The sequence below is a fragment of the Copadichromis virginalis genome, linkage group LG3, assembly GCF_057382275.1.
Source record: "Copadichromis virginalis isolate Kocher_CV1m ecotype Utaka linkage group LG3, C_Virginalis_male_GT1.1, whole genome shotgun sequence".
Classification (NCBI taxonomy): Eukaryota; Metazoa; Chordata; class Actinopteri; order Cichliformes; family Cichlidae; genus Copadichromis; species Copadichromis virginalis.
The window spans coordinates 7,172,244-7,197,272 of record NC_140620.1 but is presented as its reverse complement, the minus strand read 5'-3'; the positions used below and the strand labels follow the sequence as shown (position 1 = coordinate 7,197,272).

The window sequence follows — 25,029 nt, the reverse complement described above, 5'->3', positions numbered from 1 at the left end:
GAAACACAGCTGGGTTCAGGTCCAGGCTCTGGATTAGTTTCAGGGTTATGTCCAGCTGAGCCTGGTACGCCCCACAGCTCTGGGCTTTAAAACAACACACACAGAGGTATGAGTGTGAATAATGATGGAGCAGTGATGTGAGTGCTGAGCTGTGACATGGAGAAGAGTCATGGACAGTTAGAGATGGTCATCTCACCTCTGAGCTTTGGTCTGGCTCTCATGTTCCCCACACAGAGTGCTTTTAGAGGGAGGGACTCCCTCCTCTCTGTCCTCACACTGATCCATGCTGCTCAATTCACATCAGCTCACACACACTTTCTACCTTCACCTGCAGAGGAAACACAAACCATTCATGTGCACATAAACCAAAATCCTCCTTTCCATCATGTGTGCTGTCCAAATATCAGCTGAATGCAGTCAGACAGCAGTGTGAGGCACAGGAAGCTGCCATCAGCTGCTCTACTTCTACTATCAGTCCACTAGATGGAGCCATGAAGCACACATGATGCATTCACTGACACACACTGATTCACTGTGACTGGAAGTTTGTTTCTGTTTTCTACATGTCTGCGTATGTCTCTGTGTATCATTTCCTCTTTTTTATCGTCTCAGGTCTTGTGAACTTAGCTTGGAGTTTTACTTCCCCCATTTGGTTAATGATTTGTTCCCATCAGTGTCTCAGTCTCGTCTGCATTTATCTATCTCATGTTCCCCTGTCCAGTCTGTTCTCCTCTATGTAATTTAAGCCTTGTTCTCTATGTTTTCCTGTTATAATTGTTTTAACTGTTGCTTCCTGTGACTATTGTAGTTTTCTCCTGCATCATGTCTCTCACCCGTTGCCTCTCGTCTCATTATCCAGTGTGTATTTATTGTCCCCGTCTTCTTGTGTACTTTGTGCTTTCCTTGCTCTGTGTTCCCATGGTTTTGGGGGCGGTGGTGTGGGATTGATTAAGGAAATGGCTGAGTTAATAGGAATGACCAAAATGAGAAAAATAAATCGATCTTCAATAAGAGAAAGGATTATTCTAAGAAGGAATATTTTTGATGGATCAGAATTATATAATGAAATATGAACAAAATATTTTGTTAATCATTGTTTATTAACTGAACCTTGTTGAATTTGAGTAGAACTGTTTTTTAATTTGGCAGAAACACGACAGCAGTTTGAAATGAAACTATCCAGGCTGTAGAGTAGACGAGCAAAGTCAAGAATCCACTGAGATTTTCATGACAATAACTAAGAAGGATTTCTTAAATGAATTGTTGATACGCTGTTATAATAATCCACTGAGCTTATTGAATTTGGGGAGAAATGTCCTTTAATGTGCAATCACACAGTGGGCTGAGATGAAACTGCACACAGTGTGGGCGTCCCAGAAGAGAAAGCAGTTAAAATTTTAGTGTCAGCTAGTAAGCAAGAATTTAAAAAATATTTTTACAGATATCAAATTTGTTCTGTTATATAAAACTGTAATTTATACTAGTCAGGTTGATCATCAACGATCATCAATCAGTGCAGTACCAGCAAAATTCAGACAGACACACAAACACACACATGCACAATTTTACTGTCTTAACACAGTATCATAAATCTAATTAGAATATGCTATAGTCCTTTAAATACCAATTTAAATATATTTCAAAACTATATTACAGCTTTTTTCAGTCTGTTGAACAAAAATCCCCAAAGAAGAAGAAGCACTACCATAAAACTTTGTGTAAAAGTGCAAGAAAGTTTAAGAGGTTTACAAATGACGGCTCACATAACTGCGGTGTTACAAGTCAACCTCGTTCATATCTGTCATCATGAACAATGCTATGGTTTGTGCTGGAGCGAAGCTGCACACAGCTGATATTATCAGAAACAATACATACTGATTTGATTACCTTCACACGCAGATTCACACATAGACGACCAGCTGCATCAGCAAAGTTTAGAGAACAGACAGTGAAACTTAAAAAAAGGAAACAGACAGATTTGTGGGAATGCTGGGGCTGGGGAACATCAGTAATTAGAAACACAAAATGTTTCTAAGCATTTGTAAATGTTTGTTGGAGGGTTTAGAGGAGCTGAATCATTTTGTGTGAAAGTTAAAGTCAAACACACTCTTAGTAGAGAGAGACTGTGTCTGCAGATCAAACAGGTCTCACTGTGATGTCCCTTTAGTCAGACTCTGTCTCTGCTACATTAATGACTGAAAGTTGTCACGTTCTTATTTAGTTAATACTCTTTAAACCAGGTGTACACTTTTAGTTTAATACATTATAGATTCTCTGATGAAGAAATACGGTATATATATGTAACCTGATGAAGCGGTATCTAAAATGTTTTTATGTTTGACATACCAAGACTGTTTCACACTGCAGGAGTTGCAGATGATAAAACAAAGACTGTAAAGCTAAGCAGTTTGTTTGCTGTTTATCACTGCCTGTCCATTAGTCAAATTAATATTACTTTTATCAAAAATAATTTCCCGTCTGTATTTGGTCTTCCTCCATAGTCGCCATAGTCACATCATTGTGTTTTGTTGATGTTTCCCCTCCTTGTGATTCATTCAGTGTTCCCATGTCTGTTTCGCCCCCGGTCCCTGTGTGTCGAGCCGTGTCTCTTAGTTTGTATCCTGTTTTATTTGGAAAGTCTCGTGTCCTGTGTTCAGTGTGTTCAGTTTTGCTTTCTCCTGTCTCATCACATCTAATTTGTCCCTGCTGTGTCCTCATGTGTTTCCACTTCCCTTATCATCCCTCTGTGTATATATTGTGTGACTTTCCTTTTGTTCATTGTCCCTACATTGTTTAGTTTCACTTTAGCCATGGCATCATTATGTTCATTTCAGTCAGCTGTTCCCCTGTGTGTTTCCACTTCCCCTGATCACCTCCTGTCTGTATTTAAGTCCTCTGTCTTTCTTTATTCAGTGTCAGGTCGTCTGCGTTGCCTCCCGTCAGGTCTTATCACAGTTGATTCAAAGTTATCACAGTTTTGTCACAGTCAGTTAGTTTTCCTAGTTTGGTTTCAGTTTAGTTTTTGCCACTGCTCATGATGCTTTCATTTTGTATTCACGTTTATAGCCTAAATAAACAGCTTGCCTTTTTTTTCAAAACTTAGTTCTGCCTCCTTCCCTGTCTGCACTTGGGTCCACTTCATCATAACACTGGTGTACCCCACCATGACAGTTATGTCCAAGTTTTCCATGTTCCCAGTGTTTAGTTTCCCCACTTTAGTCTTGGTTAGTTTTCCTTTAGTTTGCAGCACGCGTCTGCTTCTGGGTCCACACTTCAACCTCCACATAGTCCACAGCCCACACTGTGGCTGGGGTCAAGTCACAGAGTTTTGGACTTTAACTGGCATTTTATGCAAGGTTTCATTTTTTTCCTGGAATTTACGTCCCATGTTTTGCTGGCTGTGTGTTATGACTCTGGAAATTATTCTAAAAAATATTAATTTGTGATTGTTTCATGACCAGATCCTACAGACTCTTTACAGTCATTATGGGATGGTTTTACAGGTGGAGGACACTGATATTTTTCCTCCTCATACCAGTGTCACTACTGGTATGAGAAGAGACCAGTAACCTGTACTTGTATCTGACAAAACAATCAGAAACAGATTTTATAAGGGTGGCCTGAGGGCCTGATGTCCTCTAGCAGGCCCTGTACTCACTGACTGGAACCATGCATGATTGACATTTGCCATAGAATACCAGAATTATCAGGCCACCACTGGCAGACTGTGTTTTTCACCCTGAACACATATGACAGATATGAAAGGGTCCAGAGAAGTTGTAACATCGTTCTGCGTGGCCAGTTTGATAGTGGGCCAGTAATGACCCAAGAGGCATATCAGTGGAGGGAGGCACAGACATCTATGGGCTGGCAGCATCACCCTGACTGCAATTAGGCATCAGGATGAAGTTTCTGGACCTCTGGACTGATTACCAAACTCTACGCTGGTGCAGTGGTTGCTCCTCCTGCTGCAGGACAATGACACCAAACACACCTCCAGGCTGTGTGAGGGCTGTTTGACCAAGAAGGAGCGTGATGGAGTGCTGACCAGATGGTCTGGCCTCCACAGTCACCTGACCAAAACCCAGTGGAGATGGTTTGGGATGAGATGGAGCGCAGCGTGAAGGCAAAGGACCAATAAGTGCTCAGCATCTCTGGGAACTCCTTCAAGACTGTTGGAAACTATTTCAGGAGACGACCTCATGAAGCTCATGGAGAGAACGCCAAGAGTGAGCAAAGCAGGAATCAAAGCAAACATTAAATTTTAGTAAGCTCTTTGGGATCCACTAAGGTTTTTGAAATTCCGTCATATTTTCTTTGAGATATCTTTTTTCTCTGCTGATCAAACTGGAGAGTCTCACTGTAATGTGCCGGCGAGTCACACTCAATTTTATTTTTAGTTTGGAAACTGAACAGACTTTCAGTAAAAATAATGATTCAGCAATGTACAATGTTGGGAACTAATACATTTATAGCTATTTTCTAAAGGATCATTTAATGCCACTACAGGCAAGCTAAAGTCTAGCTATCATTTCATAATTCCCACAGCAAAAGTAAGGTGACAGGTGACCACAATGTGGCAACAAGACTGAATTAAGACTGGAAACCTGCACCATCATCTCATCCATCCTCTCAGTTTGCAAAGTAGACCTACACCATTGTCTCAAAGGTATACTCTTCTGTTGGATAATTTGTTAGTTTGTTAAAAACTGACAGAGGAAGCTGTACAAACACATCACATATCAGTTGTCAGCAGAAGTGCAGAGAGGACAAAATGTAAGCGCTGAGAAGCTCAGAATCTGAGATTTGTCCAGATTTATAGAGGAACAGATCAGATTTATTTTGTTTATATCATGTTCAGTCTTTCAAAATTAGAAAAGGCAGAATTTGTGTTGTTCAAACACACTGATTCCACAAAAAGACACAAATGTGAAATTGCCTTGCTAACAGTTACAGAGTGTTACGAGTTCAAAATTGGGGATGGAGACAAGAGAAAAAACCACAATAACAACACTGGTCCGGCTGGGTTGAGTCAAACGATGATTTTAATGATCACACACGTGGGAGATGGACACTGTATGCAGACAGCCTCAGATCTCAAAATGGTGGAGCATTGATCAAACTCTTATAGCCTCTGGTGCCCCCACCTAATCATAAAAGCCTAAACATTCACTTGCTTTCTCTCACACGGTGCCTAAGCTACGACCTTGGCTCCCTGTTTATCTGCTCCTGCTGTGATGGGGCAGAAAACTCCAGCATGTTCCGTTCTCTTCTAATCAGACAAATAAGGCGATGACTTTCTGCAAACAGTATTTCTTATAACATCATAAAACAATATCATTCATACACAATAAATCAGCAGTCTAATGTAATGCAAATCAGTTTAACTAATGCAATAGTTATCAGCTTCTTCTAATTCAGGAGAATAATGCCAACTAAAACTACCTAATAATTCACAATCTTTAATTAGGGGTCTAACATGGCATAAAATAATATTATAATCTAACACTATGCATTGTATAATAGCCAGTGAGGGGACAGACATGGCAAATGGTGCAACATGTCAGACTGTGGGATTATACATTTGTTAGTTTTTCTAATGGCCTCTTCAAAAGGTAAGTTTTATTCCATATTGTCATTTTTGGTTTTTTAAGTTATTTATTGTGACAGGAAAACAAAACAAAACAAGAAGCTCCTAAAAAGGTCATAAATGTGAGAACTTTTCCAAAGAAATCTCAGTCAGTTATGCCTGAGATAGAGAGATGATTATAACAGAGTAAAGATAGCATTAAAATGTTGGTGACAGAAGTAATGCTAAAATCTCAACAAGCCAAAGTTACATACATGTTAAAGGGAAAGATCAAACAGTACTGAAATGAAGAAGTGGGCATTACGGGGCTTCCCCAGTGAAATAACTGAACTTGGAGCACAAAATAATAAATAACATACCAGTAATGCGCGGAGGGAAGGCTTCTGAGAAAATGTATAAGTTCACAGGGAATTTCTACAATAGCACGAGTTAGATGTGGGCAGATTGATGCAGTTATCAATAGTATTGATACCAATGCTGGTATTGTTACTGGAGATATACTACTGCAATAGGATTGGTACTTTGTTTCTGTCCTGTAAGTTCAGTATGTACCTCAGTGAATTCTGTTATGTAGTTGTTGTTGTTTTTTTTTAAATGAAACATAAAACACGGACTATGAAAGCCTCTTATTTTGTTTGTGCAGCTCTAACAACAGTGATACAAGCACAGCAGACTGTGCTGGCTGCAGTGGGAGAAGATGCTGAATTCAGCTGTCAGCTCTCGGAGACTAAATACATCCTTCAGGTCACATGACAGAAAATCTTACAAGATGTGGAGACAAATGTTGACACCTACAGCTTTACTGAATTTTCAAAATGCAGAAAAAAATGATTGAGTTTGCTGATTAAAACACTGATGAAACTCTGCACTGGGAAGTTTTTGTACTTTACTTGGTACAGTTGATCATTCTAACATGCCTTGGAATGTCCCACAAGGAAGGGAGATTCTTCCTTCCTTCGGGGACATTTGAGTTTTCAATAATTTGGCTATTGTACGACGTTGTTTCAATACGTGGTACAATAGCCAGTGGGGACACAGAGACGTGCACCATGTCAGACTGTGGGATTCTGTGTTTGTTTTTTCTTTTTATGGCCTTTTCAAAAGGTAAGTTTTATTCCGTATTGTTGTTTTTGTTTTTTAAAGTTATTTATTGTGACAAGAGAAAAAAAAAGAAAACAAGAACCTTCACTCGTAATAATTAAAAATTGATCCTAAAATGTGAGAACTTTTCTCTGAAGTGACAAAGAGATTGTCTTTAGACAGAATTAGAGGGAGATACAATTACTGAAGAGTTTAGATTTTGTTTGAATGAGTGACAAAACGTTTCTCCCACTGAACACTCAGCCTAATAAAAAAGAACAAAATCAACTTTCTGTGTCATGAGTTGTTCATCATTCAGATTAACGAGACTGTTTTGAGAGCTGTGTGAAAACAGCTTTAGACTGTTTTGTTAAAGGTTGCCCCATGCCTATTCATATTACGATGAAAGCAATAGATAAACCACATGTTTGTGTGTTATGTATGTATGGTTGGTAAATTAACAAAAATTGGGTTGTATGTGGCCTACAATGTAAAAGACGTTTCACAACCCCATTGTAGTTAAAAACAAGAAGGCACTCATTTCAGGTCATAAGTAGTTTACTGACAATTATTTAACATTTGAAATTAAAAGATCCGTCAGTCCATTCACATATATACTGTTCAGAGAAGGAATGTAGTTTAGAGCAAAGTGTAGTAGTGTGAAGTGGCTAAACACACTCACCAATTGTTCTAAAATAAACAATTTATCAAAACATTAACAGTCTTTCACACATACATACGGTTTATACACTATTTTAAAAAGAAGGGGTTGAAGACCTGATTGATTACAAAAAGTCTATTAAAATGTTCTGGGTAACCACAGAAATCTTAGTCAGTTATGTCTGAGAGAGAATGTTTATGACAGAAGTAATGCCAAAATCTCAACAAACCAAAGTTACATACATGCTAAAGAGAAAGATCAAACAGTGCTGAAATTAGGAAGTGGGCAATTTAGGGCTTCCCCAGTGAAATAACTGGTCTGAAATAATTGAGGCACAAATTAATAAATAACATACTAGTAATCCACAGAAGGGGAGGCCTCTGGGAAAATGTAGAAAATCAATGGGAATTTCTACAGTAGCACGAGTTACCAGTCAATACCAGTCCTGGTATTGGTTATGTTGAAGTGATGGGTTTTATAATTCATTTTTGGTCCACTGAAGGGATTGTTTTGTAGCCCCAATATTGATATTTTGTAAATAAAAAATATGACCTCAATTAAACCTTTAAATTCCCTGCACTTGTCATAGATATCTACATGATGTCCAAAAAATATACATCAAGTCCAAGGTTCTAATGTTGAACGCCATATTGATGTCCAGCTTAAATCATGGTTGGACCTCCAAATTGTTGAAAAAGTTCAAATGCAGTACAGACCTCCAGAATTGGTCATGGACCAACAGAACCAATATAGACACGATCTGTACATCTATCTGACTTTCTTTGTTTAGTTGGTAGCTAACTGAATTGTCTTACTTTTTTTTTTATAGATGAAAGAAAATGTCCCTGAAACATACAGTATGAAACAATGAGTGTCAGGTTTATATTTATAGTCTACATCACATTTAAGTGGTACCCATATGTCAATTTGTTTGAGCCTAAAACACAGACTACTCCATGACCCGAATTATTGTTTAATCCTTCCCATCAATACCTCTCAGTTCCACATCTCTAACTCATGTTATTCTCCATGCAGCTCTAACAGCAGTGGTCCAAACACAGCAGACTGTGCTGGCAGCAGTGGGAGAAGATGCTGAATTCAGCTGTCAGCTCTTGGACACTAAAGACGTCCTTCAGGTCACATGGCAGAAAATCTCACGTGATGTGGAGACAAATGTTGCCACCTACAGCAAGTACTATGGTCAGAGAGTGAATGATGGCTTTAACGATAAAGTCAAGTTTAAATACACTGGACTACAGAACTGCTCCATAGTCATCAGGAATGTGACGGAGCAGGATGAAGGATGCTATCACTGTCTGTTTAACACTTATCCTGAAGGCTCCTTCACTGGTAGAACCTGCTTCCAAGTCTATGGTAAGAACTTTTGCATTAATGTGTTTAAATGTGCTAGAAACTGATTTCCTTTCAACAACATATTCCTTGCAATATCTCCTGATCCTTCACAGAGCTGCATGAACCTGTTGTTGATGTCAGAGAGTCAAACTCTGCTGAAGAGTGGGTTGTTTCCTGTTCAGCCACTGGTCGACCTGCTCCCACTGTAACACTCTCACAACAAGACCTCAACTTCTCACAGTACAACACTGTCAGTGTGTCCAACACCAACGCTACATTCACTGTCACCACTACAGCTGTGCTCTCAGGTTCACGTAAACACAGCACACAGGTGGGATGTGCAGCACGAGTGCTCTCTGCTCCTCACAGAGATGTGATGGAGACGATTCCTGAGGTCCAAAAAACATCTGTTGGTGGTGAGAAACTCTTTCTGTATACCACAGACTAGAGATGGATGATACTTGGGTAAATTTGACTGGAATCTAATAACAATGACTTCAGTACTTCATGAGTGATGTATTATTGTTGGTCAGCGTCACGTTTTTCTGTTTTTTTCACAGATTTTCCCTCAATCACTGTAATAGCTGCAGCAGTGCTGGTGTTGGGGTTTGTCTTTTTCTGTTGCTCCACTATGCTGCTTGAAGAAAAGTTACCTTTTCACTTTCTAGTATGTCGTTTTGTAATGTGTCTTATCTTATTAACATGATAGTGATTTATTGATTCTAACCCTAAATCTATCTAGTAATGTCTGCACATATTTTCAGTACTGATTTTAAAGTGTTTTAATCCTTCTGTCACTCAGGGAACCCAATAAGGATTCAAATACTTCAAAAGTCAACCAATGACATTGATGTGTAAGACTATTTAATAATTATTTATTTTTTATATTTCATTTATTCATTCATTCTTTGCACTGTGATTTAACCCATCTTTGTGTAAAGCAGGGGTGTCAAACTCCAGGCTTTGAGAGCCAGCGTCCTGAAGCTTTTAAATGTATCTCTGCTGCAACACACCTGAATAAAATTATTAGGTCATTAGCATGACTCTACCCTACTCAAGTAAATTTAAATAAATATAAGTACATACCACCAGGTAGCTCCACTCGTACCCAGTGTAACGGGAAGTGAGAGGGTTAGGTTTTGGCGCTTTGAATGTTCAGTTGTGTGATGCAGCGATTAACGTTTGAGTAAAATATTGGGCTCCCTCGTGTCTTCCCTACATTCCTCCACAATGTCCGTTTTTGCAAAAATGTACTTCTAGAAGTACTTTTATTGCACGATGTTCATTCACTCATGAGCTGCTGCAACATGAATCAAATGGCTGAACTGCCACCTTGGCATGCAGTCAAGTTCTACAGTCTGCTAATGATCTAATAATAAGTATTAATATTCCTCACTCACCTTACTAAATGTTTGTGAACACAGCCAGAAACATTTGCATCACAAACACAGACTAGTGTTTATTAGCAGAAGCTTTTGGGTGGTTGCTCTCAAACCTGTGTACAAGTTTAAGCATTAATGGTCCCTTCACTGATTTCCAGGTATCCAATGTCAGGGCTAACAGATGGATTCAGACGCAGGCAGCGTTCTGGCAAGCAAAGGGTTGACAATTTATTAACACAGAAGGGAAACCACAGTGATGTGTATATACAGTGAATGGGGCAGGGCTTCAGGGCTCCAGGGGAAGGAATCCACAGTCGCTCCCCACTCGGCCCAAACTCCGCCACTCCTCTTCTTACGCACACTCGCTTCTCCACAGCCACTCTCGCTCCAATTTCCACTTATGTTGACACACACAGGGATCACAGGTCAGGGTCCGCCACCAGTTCCGGGGAGATCTAAACACAAAGAGTCCAATTAGATCAATACGCCACACAACACTGAGAGAGTTTGTCTTAGGAGAGCTGAGAGCACGAACATGGGAGGTTCAACGTTCCAGTGCCGAATACTCCGTGCCGCAGCGTTAAATAGGCAAGGGGGACGCCGCCTGATCAGCAACAGGTGTAGAAATCACCACAGATACGTGGGCCAAGGGTGAGAGCCCACAATGAGCTCCACCCAGGAAAGCAGGAGAGAAAACAAAACAAACCTGTGGCCAACATGAGCGAGCCGGAGAGGCACAGGGACCATGACAGCCAATACCAAGTGCACAAGTTCACCCCAGATGGTTCCTCTTCTCTGTAACTTGGAGGATGTGGAGTAGGCTGTATTTTAATCAAAGACATATCAATCAATCAATCAATCAATAACCATGTCTAAAAACAACACAGGTTGACCAAAGTGCTGTACACAGTAAAAGAAAAAGTAAAAAGTAGAAACAAATACACACAATGAACAAAACAAAAAATAATCCCAAATTTCGTTTTTTTTTCTGAAGGGGTCAAACACTTTTATGCAAGAATGACAGCGAGGTGAAAAACCTTCACCCGCAAGAAAACTCCAGCTGTGACTCATAGTACGAACACACACCTCACAGTAACACACTTTAATTGTTTAATGTGAACTTTTTGCCAAGCTAGCTAATCCTGACCAACACACCAGACACAGAAGATAAAGGAACGATGTTTTACTGTTAGAGACAGAAAGGTTAAAACATTTTGGCAGAGGGCTAAAAGGGGCTAAAATTACCCAAAAAGAAATTCCATTTGACCAAAAACACTTAATTTTTAAAAAATTAAGTATATAGTTATGAATAATGAACAAATAATTAACAAACTGGGGTTTATAAATCGTGTAACACATCCTTATGGTAAGAAATTTTACCTTAATGCGTTACATGTGTTAGAAGTCAATGTATCTTTAACAATATACTTATTTTATATCTCCTGATCCTTCACAGAGCTGCATGAACCTGTTGTTGATGTCAGAGAGTCAAACTCTGCTGAAGAGTGGGTTGTTTCCTGTTCAGCCACTGGTCGACCTGCTCCCACTGTAACACTCAGTGTCTCACAACAACACCTCAGCTTCTCACAGTACAACACTGTCAGTGTGTCCAACACCAACGCTACAGTCACTGTCACCACTACAGCTGTGCTCTCAGGTTCACGTAAACACAGCACACAGGTGGGATGTGCAGCACGAGTGCTCTCTGCTCCTCACAGAGAGGTGATGGAGACGATTCCTGAGGTCCAGCAGACGTCAGATTATCAGTGATGGTGAGAAACTGAGATGCAATAACAATGCATTGTGCTAGTATGCATTTTCTCTTTGATCAATAATTGATGTCTTCATTTTGATCAGTGTCACATTTCTCCTGCTTTTTCAAGTTTCCTCCTGGATCATTGTATTAGCTGCAGTATTGGTGATGATGGTGTTTGTCAGTGTTGCTGCTCTGCAGTAGGCTACTCTTTAAAGAAAAAGACCAGATAACTTTCATTTTTGATTTCTTGTCATTTTTTTCTACACCAAAATCTATCCAATAATATCTGCATAACATTTTCTACTTGTGATTTAGTTATTAATTCTTTGCTTCATGATTCAATCGGTCTTTGTCTAGTATTAAATTTTATGTCTCCCATTTAATCCCACTGGCTTTAAAGTGTTTCACCAGATTTTTACGAAGTATTTCCAGTCTTTTGTTGTCTCTGTCCCAAATGTTCTGAAATGTGTTGCATGTATTAAAAGAAGTTGGACTTTACCAAAAAATGTACTATGTACTTATAAACTTACATTTATGAAAGCTGAACAAACATTGATGTACTTGACTTTTGTAACAGTGAAAAGGCGATCTGATTTTATTGATAAATATATATGTTTGCATTACTGTTATTTAGATTGCCATGTTAGAACGTAGCAAACAACATTGTTTGTTCCTCTATGGTTTCTTTATTTTTACAAATCTAAATGTTTTTTGTCAAAAGATTAATAATTTCATATTGAGGTCAGATGGTCAGCAGTTTTGATGTTTTCGCAGAGATTTTATTTTTTGCAAAATAGCACAAGTAAACATTAAAAGTAGTTCCTAAATCAAGGCATTTATTATTAAGGCGGCCATTATTATGGCCCTGTGTGGAAAAAGTGATTGCCCCCTAAACCTAATAACTGGTTGGGCCACCCTGAGTAGAAACAACTGCAATAAAGCGTTTGGGATAACTGGCAATGAGTCCTTTACGAGGTGGTGGAAGAATTTCTGCCCACTCATCTTTGCAAAATTGTTGTAATTCAGCCACACTGGAGGGGTTTTGAGTATGAACCACCTTTCCAAGGTCACAGCACCTCAATCAGATTCACGTATGAACTTTGGCTAAGCCATTCCAAAGTCTTTATTTTGTTTTACTTAAGCTGCTTAGAGGTGGACTTGTTGGTGTGCTTTGGATCAAGTGCACTTCAGCTTGTGGTCGTGAACAGATGGCCAGACATTCTCCTTCAGGATCCCAGAAACTGGATTCTGTTCATCTTGACGTTGCATCTCCAGACTGAGAGATCTCAATTACTTTGTTTCTTATTTGCTTCTGAATTTCCTTGGATTGCGCCATGATGTGTAGTTTTTGAGGATCTTTTGGTCTACTCTACTTTGTCAGACAGGTCCTGTTTAAGTGATTGATTCAGCACAGGTTTGGCAGTAATCGGGCCTGGCTATGACTATGGAAAAATTGTATATTTTCTATTGATAAATGCAAATATTTTATGTCTGTTATGTGCATTGCCGTGTGGAGAATATAAGGAAAAAAATTGTGTGGTTTACATTGTTTCTTCCTCTTAGATTTCTTGATTTTTTTTTTTTAAATTGCAATAACTTTATGTTAATTTCAGTGCACTTTCACATTTCTTTAAATTCAAACTACAGTCCTGTGAATAACTAGAAACACGTCTAGCAGCACAAATGTGAGCTAATTGTTTTCTGCTTGACTTTATCAGTCTCTCATATTGTTGTGGAGGAATGTTGGCCCACTCTTCATTACAACGTTGCTTCAGTTCTTTGAGGTTTGTGGGCATTTATTTAAGCACAGCTCTCTGAATGTCCCAGGTTGAGGTCTGGACTTTGCTTTTCAGCTATTCTGCTGTAGATTTCCTGCTGTGTTTGGGATCATTGTTCGACTGCAAGACCTAAACTTTACCTATTAAACAGTTAACTCTGTATTTTACACTTTATGTGAATATTGTTGCAGATTTCAATTATTAATGTTTTTATAACTTTGTTCTTTCTTATATTTAATATTATACAATATTTATACTTCATGTCTCTGTCTTCTTTTGAACACTCCAGCACAGCATCACTATAACTTTGTCCTCACTGACAATAAAGCTGTTTTATATATTTCATTGCAAATGTTTCAAGCAATTTGTAGCTGTATCTTAAGATATTTTGTTAATAATATAGTATTTTATATTGTTTTTTTCCCCATATTTGAGAAATATTTAACATGTAAAAGTCTGTTTATGTACAATTTGGTGATATTAGCCCTGATTTTTTGAGGAACTTGTACACGAAGCAGATTTCTGAGACTTCAGATTTGAAGGTTGTTGTCATATACTCTAAATGATGGCAGATTAACGTTCCCTACCTCTGTCCTACAACCACAGGACTCCTTTGCATTCGACTGATAGAAATTTCAAGCTCAGTGTTAATGAAGATTTCAAAGGCCTTAGTGCAGGGGTAGGGAACGTCTAAAACCTGCAGGGACACCGGCCCTCGAGGCCTGGAGTTCCCTACCGCTGCCTTAGTGTGAAAGGAATGAAGCTGTAGCGCCTCCCAGTGGTTGAAAAGAGGTACACAAGAGGTTTTTGCAACCTGCTGTTTAATGAAGGTAATCAGCTGGGACAAAGGTACATTATGAGAATAATATCTCTGACAAACCTCTACCTCAATTAAAAGATGCATTTTGATTTACATGAATGCATTTCATCTTCTCTGCAAAGGCTACACAACCTTCTTTGCCATTTGAGTGTGTCCAGTCCAGCTGAAACCAGCTCATTACTGATGGCATGAAAACGATCTGTGAGGTAACATTTTTACTGTCATTCATTCCTGTTGAAAACTTGTCACGTGTTTGCTTAGGTTCTTCTCAGTAATCCTCCCGTATCCTGTGTAAAAACTACCCGAGTTTAAAGTATACAGACTGCCGGGAGGGGCGAGACGGGAATTTTCATTGCATATATATAAAATATAGATAGCAGCAGCCACGAAAACATAGGCAAGAGCCAAATAGCCAAATAAGACAGATAAATTAAGATGGAAAATCCCCAAAACAAAACCCAATCTTTAGTGTGGGAGCATTTCCATGTCATTCCCAAAGGTGTAATTATTTTCAGCGACTGCAAACTGAACACAAACTTTTCATAACTGAGTTTGTTTCTTCAGTTGTATTTTGGTAATGCTGTTGTACAGCAGGGAAGCAAACACAAGTGCTAACGCTAACAACATCCAATCAGGATTTATTGGTTAGATCAAAGCTAACATCTGCATTACATGTGAGCACTACACATGTTATTTAACATATATAACGTATAAGATTTTTACATCTTTCTCTTTCCCTCGAGAAGAACTGCTAAAACTGTAGAAATAACATTACAGAAAAGCAGGACATGCTCAAGCAAAACATTATAGAAAATCTGTCACGGTTCTGGCTCAGTTTGACCCAGTATTTTGAGTTGTCATGTTTTTGCAGGTTTAGTTTAGTTCCATGTGTCATTTTCTGTCTCTCTCTCTATGTCGAGTCTGCGTCTTAGTGTGATGGTTTCTTGTTCCTGTTTTATTGTGAAGGTCTGCGTCTCATGTGAGTGTGTTCAGTTTTACCTCTGTCTCGTCTTGGTGATTATTCCCAGCTGTGTCCACCACCTGTGTGTAATTCCCCTGTGTTTCTCTGTGTATTTAAGTCGTGTCCTCTGTCATTGTAGTTGCTGGTCCGTCTGTGTATCCACCATGTCTCACCCGTGTGTTTGTGCGCTGTAGTTTAGTTGTTTCCAGTCTAGTTTAGTTCGTGCTCCATTTGCTGTTTGTCCATATTTATTTTTGTGTTCAATAAACCACCTTCACTTCTCCACTACTGCCTGCGATTGGATCCTCATTTATTATTTTCACACGGCTCTCCTCACCCGCCGTGACAGTACGGACCAGCCAGATATGGATCCAGCGGCAGTCACCCCACCTAGGGAGCTTCAGGAGGCCGTTATCGACTCTGCTTCTAAATTGATTTACCAGCTGTTAGAGCATGAGGGAGAAGTGTCTCTTTACACTGTGGAAGCCAACCTACAACACCTTATTTCCAGTTACCCCTGGTTATTGGACTCACTGCATCCGCTCGTACAGAATTTTGTTCTTCATGAGCTTCACCTACACCCCCCCGCCGCTACCGCTCGCCTGCTCATGCAGTGATATCATCAGTGACAAGTCAGGTGATAGAGGCTAATGCAAAATGGTGTTTCAGTGAGGCAGAATTTATTATGACAATACATTTTTTTAAATACTCAGTATGAATTAAACAGGTTAAAGGTCAATGCTCTGTTGTAATATAAAGACAAAATGATTGACAGCAGCCCAGCAATATCAGTAAAACGCAAATTAGCCACATGGTGCAATGTAAGGAGCTCTGTGATTGGTTAGGAAAGGACAGACTGGCCACCTCGATTTTTCTTCACTGCACATTGATCCATAGCTTTGCTCTGTAAAGGCTAACAAAGTGCTTTTGCTTTACAAAGACATTCAGCGTCGGTATTCACTCTTTTAAAATGCCACTGAACACTGGAGTGAAATGGAGCCCTGATCCTCAGAGTTTTATTGTTGCTAACATTTCTTATAGATAGCACAGATAGTGCCCCACTGCAGTAATCACTCATGTCTAGATATTCCTGTTAAAAGGAGTTTTTCCTCCCCACTGTAACATGGCAAACATAGCAAACGGATAATCCAGCTGAAGCTTCAGACAGCCGTCAGACAGTGAAACACTGCCATCTGCTGGACTCGAATAACAAAGACGCTGCTTTGACGGGTGAGGGAGCTTCAACAAGTCTGCAACGACTCAAGCATCAAACTACAGAACTATTATAGCGGACATGGTGCTTTAATGGCTTCCTTAACGCAGGTCAGAAAGGATAATAGAAACTCAATAAATTATGAAATACAAAGCTTACTGGTTCACTGCACACACAAAACGTCTCTTATTAGCACAACACTGCTCAGGGCTCAGAGTATATTCCTTATAACCTATTAAACCTTAGCATGTTATTTTGAAGTGTTACAGGTGAAACAGCCAACCAGTGAAGTTAACTGTAATTTCAACATTGAGCTACAAAAATGCTTTTTTTTTTTTCTTTTTTTTTTAAATTTCTTTTTACAGTTTTGCAATTTTACACAAGTTTTATCATCAGTGTCACAATGACTGCTGCTAAAATTGAGTATGAGCTTTTTGTTGGTCTGGTTAAATGTAAAAGCATAATTTAAACATGTGATGTGACGTCATTAATTACAGTGCAGGTGTCCTGCTTTAGGATCATATATTAATACTTACAAAACAGTAAAGTTGTAGAGAATCTATGTTCATTATCGTTGCTAATCATGGAAAGACAAAGACGTCAGACTCTGCTGAAAAATTTTACACCCTCCTACTCTCTGCACACAGCGGTCTGAGGGACCTTCCAGGATCGGGGATTTTATTTATTTTGTTCTTTTTTTGGTCTTACTGGTTAGTAGGTGGTGATTTTGTACCTGGTGATCTCACATTTGGAACATAAATTGCTTTGGAGCAGATTAGGTTCAAAGGATAACTTGGCTCTTGAAGTTAGCCGGATAAGACAGCGTTCTGCTTCACAGTTGAGGCCTCAGAGAGTTGTTGCTAACCAAAGTCTATCTTGTACGGCCATGCAGCATCTTATGACATTTTGTAACCTGAGCAGTGAAATGATTGCTGTTTTAGTGCACATACACAGTGTGATGATCAGTATCAGGACAATAAAGTTATGGTGCAAAAAGCTGCATCTGGTCAGAAGGAAAAGCACGCACACTTGGAAGACTTGACCATTTGCACAAAATGAATGGCTGACACTGGACAGATGAGAGAATGTGGATGGTCACACCCTCGTGCATTAAAGAGGGCTTTCAGTTCATTGAAAACACAAAACCAAACACACAAAAGACACAATGAGACAGCTGATCAGTTTGCTTCACTAAATCATCGACACAAGCCGTGTTGTAGAGGGTACTGCAGCCGTGGCAGGTTATCATCTTAATGTGGCCCTGACACTCCATCGTACGCCACAAAGCTGTGAATAAATGCAAAGCAAAGAGGCATCATCACTAACATAATAACTGTAGAAGTTATCCCGCTGCATTACATTTATCAGGATATCGTAATAAATGTTCATCATATGTTGCTTTGACCCATCATTGTTGTCATTAATATCGGTACGTGACACTGGACACTTCCTGTCATTCATATGTCATGACTTTGTGATCAGTGTAGCAGCTTGAAAATAACTGCTTGGTTAAAAGCAGGTGTACAGGCAGGTGCTCTGATCAAATAACATGTTTGGCTAAAGAAACAGAAAATAAAAACATGTAAATAGGAACACCCACATCTCTACTTCTTCTTCTATTTTCCATTTCACACTTACAAAAAAGTTCTCCTGCGTAGGTGTTGAGACAAATATATGTCAATTTAATACTTCAGACAGGCCCCAGAGCAGGTCTGAACAATTAGTCGACTTAAAATCAAAACTGCAATTTGAAACCATGCAATTAGCAGTTTTGCAAAGAAAACTTGGCTAGGCTAAGCTAAGCTAACTGTTAGACAAAGTAGAGGAGTTGGAAGAGTAAAGGATTCTGGTTAACTCCAGTTCAACTTAACATTAAATTAAACTGACAAATATCATGTTTATATTCATATCTTAGTCTTTTGATGAGCTCTATCTTATAAATCTATTAGACTCAAACGAGGTCGGCACAGGGACAGGCCTCGGGGGTCCAGGCCCACCCGGTGAAGTCCTTCTTCCCCAACATCTTCTGATGTACTTCATTTATACATTTTGGTAATGAAGTACTTAAACTACCACCTCACTGATTAGTTATTGCAGTGTGAGCTCAGTTCAATTAATCAGGTCACAGTAGTTTAGCACTTCTACAGCAATCATGCAACCAGCATGACTGAGGAGGACACTGGGTGGACGGGCTTTGCAGGTCAGACTTTGAAACTATCTTTTATTGTCATTACGCCAAAAGCAGTGAAATTATATACTGTCCCATTCAGTGCAAATAAAGAATCTGTGTTTACTGACAGGACAAAGCACTGAACATGATTTCATCTGTTAACCTGGACAAATTCCAAAACAATTCCTTATTATTTCTTTTTCTTAAGTAAAACCAGTAAAAGCTTCTACTTCAAAAATATGGACTTAACACTGAGATCCTGATATTTGAGACCAGTTGAATTTAGATTATCTTTTTTAGTTCATTCAGTTTGCTGGTTCTAACGACGACGGTCTTCATCAGTTTTAATGTCACTGTGACTCATATCTCTGCATGGCTGTTTTGTTCTGAGTGCACTGTGACAATTAAGTTAAGATCCGGTGATCAGCACAGCAGCCTGGGAGTGACTGCTTGGTTAACGACAAGGTTTGCAAGACCTGATCAAATGTCACACTGGAAATATTTTGCAAGTGAAACAGCAAAAGCAAATGAAAAAATGTAAATATGTTAATTGGACCACCTACATTGTTTCGAGAGCAGGGGTGAACTAAAGAGTGCGATCCATCACTTCAGTTTCAGCATATAATTTCTATTTAACACTCAAAAAAATCTGTTGTACAAGTATTAAAAATATATTCACAAATGAAATTGACATGCCTGAGATGAAAACATTACTCATACAAGTTGTCAGGTAAAGTCTATAGCACTGTTACATCTAAATATGGACACTGAGCTGGGACGATGTCACAGATCTGAGCCTCTGCACCTTCACTATACGTTTGTGTATGTCAGGCCTGTCCTGTATCTCTCCACCACCTGATCCAACACACCACCAAATCCTGATCAGCTGATCATCTCTGCTCCTCTAATCACCTGAATATCCAAGTATCCGAAAGTGTCCATCGATCTGACAATACAATTGTAAAACCGATCATTGACCTGTGCCCTAATGTGTTCTGTGCACTTGTGAACACACTTCCTTATGGAGTACGTTTATTAAGGACACTCTTTCATTAGCACACAGGTTCAATAACACAACAAATAACCTCCAATAAACCTTTTAATAAACTGTCATTGGAGGCTGATGTGTTCTCTCTTGGCTTGTTTTCTTGTTGTGTGCCACACAGAAAATAAATGCATGGTGTCTTAACTCACTGATACTGGGATATCAATGAGCACAGAGTCCAGCCAACGATGGCACAAAGTCAAACCTCCTTCAAGGAAACTGGAGAGTCCAACACTGGCATTGAGGCTACCCCAACAATATCAATATGGTGTAACTTCCTGCTCTAACTCAGGCTCCTTCCCCACAAGAAAGATGATATTTTATGTACTCGAAGTCAGACCTGGAATCTGCGGGTCAGACTTCCTGGGCCCCCGACCCCTGAGATTTTCATGTCTTGTATTTTATAATATGTATCTTTTGTTCTCCTGCCAAAATTGTAAACACTGTCATCATGCCATATTGCACTGTTGTTCGATCAGCTTCATTAAATATACTTTTATATATACTTTTATCCTTTGTTTTGTTATACATCCATTTAAACCCTCATATGAAATTATTACAACCAACTGGTAGTAAAACTAAAATAAAAAGATTGTTCAACATTTTAACTGCAAATGGTCAAAACACTCACTTTATTTGCCAAAAATTATACTTAAAAAGGGGAAAAAAGAAGTGTTAATAGTTTATTTGAAAGGTCAAAATATACCAACACATCTTTTTATTTTAAATCTATTTGTTTGTGCATTAATTTTTTTTCTAAAGCCAGATGTGGAAAAACAGGCTGCATCTACATGCAGGTTCTTGTGGTCAGTGGTCATCATATTTGCATTATCTTTCTGAGTCACAAGCAGGGAAGTGTTAAAGTTTCCTAGAAGTGGTGGGCCAGTGATGTAGGTGTGGATGCAAGGGATTATTTGAGGTGGTGCTGATCAGAAGTATAAAAATCAAAGTGTCCAGATCCAAACACACTTTGTTCCTCTGTGACAGAAGTGAACTAGAACTCACAGCAGCATCTGAACTGCAGAAGAGATCTCTGCTCATCTCCGTCTGCATTCCTCTTTTGGTAAGAACTTATTATGTATCATTTAAAATGAATTTCCTTTTAAAGCTGGGCAGCAGGCTCACGTTGAACATCTCCATAAACTGTCATAATTCTGCTGCTACACTAAACACTGCATTCGGTGAGCATACTAAACTTACGTAAGCTGTATATTTGCACGGTGAGAGACCTGTTTTTGCTGATTTGTGTTCAAATACAACAAGATCTTATTTAAACTGACTGTCAGATGTTGCCTATCCAGTTATGTAATGAACCCACTATATACATTAACCACAGACCCTTCACGACATCTTCATCACCTGCTGTTCCAGACAACCAACTTATACCTGAACCACTGCAGGTTAATCATCATCATTAGTAAAGGAAAAAAAAGGTGAGTGTCTTATTATTTTTATTTTGCAGTGTGTCATTGTTACTACAGAGCACACTGAAACATATGACAGGAAAGAATAACTGAGTGCAGAAAGGCATTTATATTAAATCGGATTTAAACTTTGTTCTCAATGAACCGGATCTATTATGACCTGGACTTTTATCTATAAAATGGGCTTGTGAAACCCAGAGAAAAACTCTCTCAATATATCTGTAGATATAAATATATATTTATCCAAATCACATCAAGTAAAAAAGGCAAAATGACAAAATTAAAAAAAATAATAACAAAAAGTATAAATTAAAACACAAAATTTTAAGGCAAAAACAAATATCTTGATGTCTTAATACGATGAATATAAAATATAAAGTAATACAACAAGGTTAAATATCTAAACATTTAAACTACTTCAGCTTTTCAAAGCTTCTTTTTCCAGTTGAAAATGACATCATCACGCCTGAATCTGCTTCCAGGAGCTGTCCAGATCAGGCTTGTTCAGGATATTTAGAAATCGTCCTAACAGTTGAAAAATAAAAAATAAACAGAGAACAAAGTAATATATATGATTATAAATAAATAAAAAAGAAAACTATAAATAAAACTACTTCTTTCATTTAAAGAAAAAGGTCTATCAGTCCTCTTGTCGTGTGTGTTTGCAGCTCACAAAGACGACTTACTGAGCTTCAGGATCCAAAAGGATGTATCTGCCAAATTCTTAATGTGGAAAAATGTCCATGTGTTTTCTTCTCCAGGAGACGATGAAGACACTGTTTGTCTGCACGATGCTCGTGCTGCTCTTTGCTTCCGGATTTTCCAAAGTGAACAATTTTCAACCAAGCGAGCACCGACCTGAAGAAACACCTTATGAAAAGTTTAGAAGACAGCATGTAGATGCTAAGATGACTGAAAAGCTGTGTAACACAGAAATATCAAATAGGAATATCAGTTGTAAGGAAACCAACACATTCATCCTCAGCATTCCAGCAAAGGTCAAATCCATTTGTAGAGGTGATGGGAGGTACGATGAAAATAGCGGCATGACGTATAGTACCGCAACGTTTCGCATAATTAAATGTAAGCTAAAGCATCAGGGAGCCAGGAAACCCAGCTGCAAGTATGAAGGCAGGCTTCTCACTAACAGGATCATTGTTGTGAAATGTGAAGGGAAGTTACCTGTGCACTTCGATCGGGACCTTCTACCCTCTGAGCGCAACGATGGCGAGCAACTATGAGGAAAGAGTGGTGTGGAGGGGGGGCGTGGTCTGCGATGCTGCTGCAGGTGAGATGGATGTACCTGCGCTGCATTTGCTATCACGCCTCGCCAACTTAAAAGGCTTTGTGCCGTCTGAGTTGTTGGTGTTGTGGATGTGTTGGCTGGCAGTCCACAGACAGACTGATTTACACAACTGTGGAAAAAATAAAATTAATAAATAAAAAAAATTGGAAAACATATGTGTCATTATTTCATATAGATTTCAAATAACATACCATTTGATGTCAACATGTTTTAGTTGCATTTGCAGTGCTCGTGCTGTTATATTCTTATGATTCTGTTCATTTTATGAGTGTATCCTTCAGCCTTGCTTCACATATTTACTGCTGCTTGATCAGCTTTAGTCCTGCTAGCATCAGCACAGGTAGAAACAGATCACACATCAGAGAATCGGCCATGCATCTAAATGCAAATGGAAACTAAAAATGAAAACATAGATAACTGAGCTGAACTTCATAGATCTGAAAGTTGACCAATGCATACATAGTGCTAAAAATCAGGTATCGGGAAAACACATTATTTTATATTATGCTGAAGTCAATTGTTATCCTTTTTTAAAACTATATCATATAATAAAGTCTGTTTTGAAGTTTACTATGGTAAAAAAAAAATATTTTAAGGCTCTTCAGATATACTGTAACTTCATAGGTATGAACCATCAAAGCATTTTCATCATAAATATAAATTCATTAGGTAGATCTGTTCAAATACTCATTAATGCAAATATCTGATCAGCCAATCACATGGCAGCAACTCAATGCAGGTGTAAAAGGTGAGGTCTAAAAAGAACCTTTAAGAAAATATGAATCCATCTTAATCAGTCTTTAATTATGAAGCAATCGCCTAACTCCCTCTGACAAACAGACCTGTGGCAAAATTTATAAACCACTTTTGACTTTTTCCAAGGTGAACATTGTCTGGCAGCAGGTGCCCTTCCCCTCCCAGATCACGGTTCATATCTGATTTTCAGCTCTAAAGTTTATTTTTCTCTTCATAACAACTGTGCAAAGGATGATTTCTGAGGATGATGACTCATTTAAAATGCTTGGATGCTGACAATTATGCAGAGTCAGGCATGGAAAGGCTGCTCTTTGTGACAGGTGGGTGCTGTCATACATGGGTGTAGCTGCCAGCTGTCCTCGAGGCTTCACCTCTGCTAAACGTGTGTCTCTGAACTTGACCTCGTCTCATAAACTCTCCTGTGATTTTTATTTTGCATCCTTGGTTATTCAAATGAATGATTAATATATTAATATAAATCTATACAGATTTGTCCACACTGGATATGACAGTAAGAGTTAGTAAAGCTTTGTTAACGTGTCCCTCTACAGCCTGTTGTTTCTTAGTTTCACCAGTGAAACTGAATTAAAAACAAAACATAGATGACATATTGTCGCCTAAGCAACCACCAAGCTCCCAGTGCCTACAGACATTCACTAAAACATGCTGGTCATTGGATCGTTTGAATAAATACCTTTAACTAAATATCAATGTTTTCGACATGTCTTAGTTTACATTATTACACAGTTATTATGAGAGAGCATGTCTAATATTTTTCCACTAAACAGTCGTCTTCTCCTTTGGTTAGGTTTGTTTGTAACAACCATTTATAAAAACTTGTGTTTTGCTTTTGTTTTATTTTTAACTGCAATTCTGGTCGAGTAGCTTTTATAGTGTTAATTCAACATATACTACAAAATAAAATGACTTTTTAAAAAAAAAACACATTATTTTATATTATGCTGATGTCAGGGCTCTGAGTGCGGGCAGGTGGAAATGTGGATCCAAATGCAGGACTCCGAGACGAAATGTAACTAAAACCACAGCTTTTATTGCTGGCATGAAACAAAAACAGAAACCAAACCATGAAACCAAGCAGGAACACACAGGCAGGGTCTGAGGGTACGACGCGACACCAAGCATGGGAAAACACAGGGCTTAAATACACAGGGTAGTAATGTGGGAATGGGCCACAGAAGGGAGACACAGCTGGGGGAGCTGAACTTCATAGATCTGAAAGTTGACCAATGCATACATAGTGACAACACATTATTTTATATTATGCTGAAGCCAGTTTTTATCCAATTTTATAACTATATCATATAATAAAGTCTGTTTTGAAGTTTACTATGGTAACAATTCATCTTTTTAGGCTTTTCAGAAACACTGTAACTTCATAGGTATGAACCAACAAACCATTTTTCATCATGAAAATAAAAAATACATCTAAAGGAGATAAACATCACAACTGTTCAACCAAGCATTAAGTCCATTTTGAAACAAAGAACGATGTACACTCAGCCAATCACATGGCAGCAACTCAATGCAGTGTAAAAGGTGAGATGTAAAATAAAACAATTAAAAATATTAATTAATCTTAATCAATCTTAAAATATGAAGCAATCTTCTAACTCCCCTTTACATACAAAGCTGTGGCCAACCTTACAAACCATTTTGAATTTTTTCCAGCCGAGGCTTTCAAAATAACCAAGCTGCTAATAGTCACGGTTTAAT

General features: G+C 38.6%; 1 protein-coding gene and 1 long non-coding RNA gene across 2 annotated transcripts in view; both read right to left on the bottom strand.

Moving 5' to 3' along the window:
• LOC146712510 (protein NLRC3-like) overlaps positions 1-25,029 on the bottom strand; it is a 160,804-nt gene that overhangs the window by 5,933 nt on the left and 129,842 nt on the right. The window contains exon 2 of the mRNA XM_085443248.1: positions 197-328. Coding sequence (XP_085299374.1) covers positions 197-285 — 89 coding nt within the window. The 5' untranslated portion in view covers positions 286-328. The remainder of the gene's footprint in view (positions 1-196; positions 329-25,029) is intronic.
• LOC146712516 (uncharacterized) lies at positions 21,452-23,131 on the bottom strand. The gene is made up of 3 exons (XR_014919257.1): positions 22,731-23,131; positions 22,416-22,648; positions 21,452-22,103 (listed from the first exon to the last, which is right to left on the bottom strand). It is a non-coding gene; the product is annotated as an uncharacterized LOC146712516 (long non-coding RNA).